The sequence below is a fragment of the Antrostomus carolinensis genome, unplaced genomic scaffold (genome assembly GCF_000700745.2).
Source record: "Antrostomus carolinensis isolate BGI_N321 unplaced genomic scaffold, ASM70074v2 scaffold31402, whole genome shotgun sequence".
Classification (NCBI taxonomy): domain Eukaryota; kingdom Metazoa; phylum Chordata; class Aves; order Caprimulgiformes; family Caprimulgidae; genus Antrostomus; species Antrostomus carolinensis.
In genome coordinates, this window is record NW_010302121.1 from 1 (window position 1) to 3,078 (window position 3,078).

The following is a 3,078-nucleotide window of genomic DNA, read 5'->3' on the forward strand; positions in this document are numbered from 1 at the left end:
CATGGTGGGGGGGACACCAGTCCCCATTCCCCTGTGCTGCTCTTGGGGACCGTGGCCTGTCCTTTGTGGTGACCTGAGCTCTGTCCCAGCATGGCCACCAAGGGACTGGCCCCAGATGCCCCCAGAGGGGGGTAGGGGGGGTGTCTTCAGCTCAGTGTCCCCCTCCTCGGGGTTCATGGCAGCCCCCCCGGGGGACACCCGGGGTGTCCTACCTGCTCATTGCGACATTGTGTTCATAGTGGTGATGATGATGATGATGATGGAGTCCTGTGGTCTGATCCTGGGGAGGGTCCCTCATCCCCCCCACCCCTCCCCGGGCCACGCATCCATTTTGTACAAGTGACATTTTCTACCTGTGGGGCCCATTTTATTTATGGACAATTTTTAATTCTGATGTTGTTACAAAAATTAAAATATTTAAAAACACCAAAAAAACCCCCCAAGTGGCTCCTGGCCGGTGGCCTCTGCTCCTGTCCCCGGGTCACATCCTGCCACTGGCCCAAGGTGGGAGGATGGAGGTGGGGTGCTGGGGTGACCCTTGTGGTGCTGCTGGCAGAGTCTGGCTCTACCTGGCACCGCCGGGCTCCCAGGGACGGGCCCGTGTCCTTGGTTCCACGTGGGGACAAGTGTGGGAGGTGGTGACACGAAGGGTGCGGGGACTGATCCTGGCCATGGCCCAGCCAGGGTGACCTTGGGACAAGGGACCTCATTCCTCCTTGTCCTGCCATGGGGAAGGAGCTGCCACCTTCCTCCTCCTCCTCCTCATGTCCAGCCCCAGCCCCCAGGACCAGCCTGTCCCTGTGTCCCCAGCCCCCCAGTAAAGTCTCTCTCCTGCCACTGGGCCAGCAGGTCCCTTTATTCAGGGATTTCCACCCCTCCAGTCTCCTCCCAGTCTGTCCCAGTGATCCCAAGACACCCTTGAATCACTCTGGGTGATGCCAGGAGACACCCCAACCTCTGTCACCCTGCTCCCAGCACGGGCTGGCACCCCAACCTCCCCCCTTCCTCTGCCCCACACCGGGGCTCCAGCCATCCCTGTATCTCCCCAAACACCCCCTGGGCCATGGAGATGGGGTGACCTCTCCAGCTGCCCGAGGTCCTGTTCCCACTGCCCTTGCTGGCACTGGGACCAGTATCTGGTAGCGCCTGGAGATCCAGGTGAAGATCAAGCAGGTGATGGACTGGATCCCCACCAGCAGGATGAAGTAGTGATCCATGGGGCAATGATCCATGGGGCAGCTGTTGACGTTCCCTGCGAGCAGGAGGGTTCTCAGAGCCAAGGGTTGGCCCTCATGACACCCCTATATCCCACACCCCATCCCTGTTGGCCACAAAGGCACCTCAAGCAGGAGGTGACACTTGTGTCCCCATACCAGCACTCACCATAGTCCTCTGGGAGCAAGAGGAGGGTCAGCCCTGACCCCAGCAGCGATCCCACCCCAGAGGTGAAGAACAGGACACCCATGGTGGCTCCTTTCATGGACTCAGGAGCCTCAGTGTAGGCAAACTCCAAGCCTGTGAGAAAGCAGAGAGAACCCAGGGGGAGGTTGGAATCCCTGGAGGTTCCTCCACCAAACCCTTTGGGGTTCCTCCACCAAACCCTTTGAGGTTCCTCCACCAAACCCAAGGGAGAGGTGGGCACCACTCACTGGAGATGCTGGTGAAGAGCTGGCTGATGCCCATGAGCAGGTACTGGGGGACCTGCCACCAGACAGGCAGGGTGGCAGCCAGGTAGTGGTCCTTGCCCATGAGCTGTGGCATCGTCTGGTTGTGGCGCACATACTGCAGCCGTTCCCGCTCCAGGATGCCTGTGGGATGGGGGGAAGGGGCTGAGAACCCACCAAGTCCATGCCCATGGCAACATCCCACCCCAGCTTGGGTCCTACCTGCTGCAAGGATGGAGGTGAGGCTGAAGAACGTGCCCAGGGTCATCTGCTTGAGGGTGGAGGGCAGGAGCTTCTGCCTGGCCAAGAAGGGGTCGATGACATGGTCCTTCAGGGGCACCAAGACCAGCAAGACCAACACGTTGGCCAGGAACAGCCAAACATCTGGGAACTGTGGGGTGGAGGCAGGTCAAGCCCCAGCCCTTGCCAGTGACCAGGAGCTCAGCAACTCATGGGATGTCCCGGCTCCCACCCACCAGGTCCATGAAGCTGCTGGCCCCATCCCTTACCGTGTAGCCCTGGAGGGTGCTGGTGTGGTCCTGGAAGATGTTGGGGATGTGGAGGTGTAGAGCTTGCAGGTGATACAGCGACTGCATCTGAAAGGCAGTGAGATGGTGGCTCCATGGGCTCAGGTCCTGGATGGACCCACCACCACCACCACCAATGGTCCCTGACTGGTGCAGAGCCCACCCTGCACCTCACCTGGAAGTAGACCATCCATTGAGGGATGAAGGTCAGCATCACGGGCAGGATCCGGGCCAGCACCTGGAAGTTGGCAAGATCTTCCTCGGGTGAAGGGGCTCCTGGTTGGGATCTGCTATTGAGGAGAGGGTCCTCAGCTTCCCACCAGTGAGTGCTGAGGAGAAGGAGAGTGTGGGAAAGGGCAGAGCTGGGGGGCTCAGCCCCACACAGACCCCCTGTGGTGGTTTAACCCAGCTGGCAGAGCCATCCTGGAAGAGGAAGAGCTTGTGAGAGCCCAACACAAGGAGGATCCAGTCAATCCTCATCAATGGGACGTTCCATGACGTGGAACATGCCAACCTGGGTTTGCTAATGTCCATATTCCCTCCCCTGCCCAGTCCTCTGCGCCTGCAGACCAGCAAAACACGGGGAACTTGGACAGTCCTTGATACATCAGTGTGTCCTCAATGTTCTTCTCATACCAAATCCCCCAGTGAAACCAAAACACAGCGCTGCTCTAGCTACTGAGAAGAAAATTAGAGGGGACATCAGCCTTTGTTTCCTCCTCCTCCTCCAGATCAGTTATAAAAGCTCTTGAGAATTTTAAATACCCTTGGGATGCCCAAACATCCAGCACCCTGTCGCTGAGTGTGTGTCAGGCTGTGACCTTGCTTAGATCTGCTACTGCTGCAGATGTCAGTGTCGTGCTGCCACGTCAACCCCTGTGACCAAC

General features: G+C 58.9%; 1 protein-coding gene across 1 annotated transcript in view; it reads right to left on the reverse strand.

The window, feature by feature from the left end:
* Positions 1–536: 536 nt before the first annotated feature.
* SLC15A3 (solute carrier family 15 member 3) overlaps positions 537–3,078 on the reverse strand; it is a gene marked incomplete at its 3' end in the record, with an annotated part of 4,251 nt that continues 1,709 nt past the window's right edge. Inside the window, exons 3-9 of the mRNA XM_029083956.1 lie at positions 2,367–2,520; positions 2,174–2,260; positions 1,887–2,055; positions 1,650–1,808; positions 1,384–1,515; positions 1,138–1,252; positions 537–579 (exon numbers count right to left, since the gene is read on the reverse strand). Coding sequence (XP_028939789.1) covers positions 537–579; positions 1,138–1,252; positions 1,384–1,515; positions 1,650–1,808; positions 1,887–2,055; positions 2,174–2,260; positions 2,367–2,520 — 859 coding nt within the window. The remainder of the gene's footprint in view (positions 580–1,137; positions 1,253–1,383; positions 1,516–1,649; positions 1,809–1,886; positions 2,056–2,173; positions 2,261–2,366; positions 2,521–3,078) is intronic.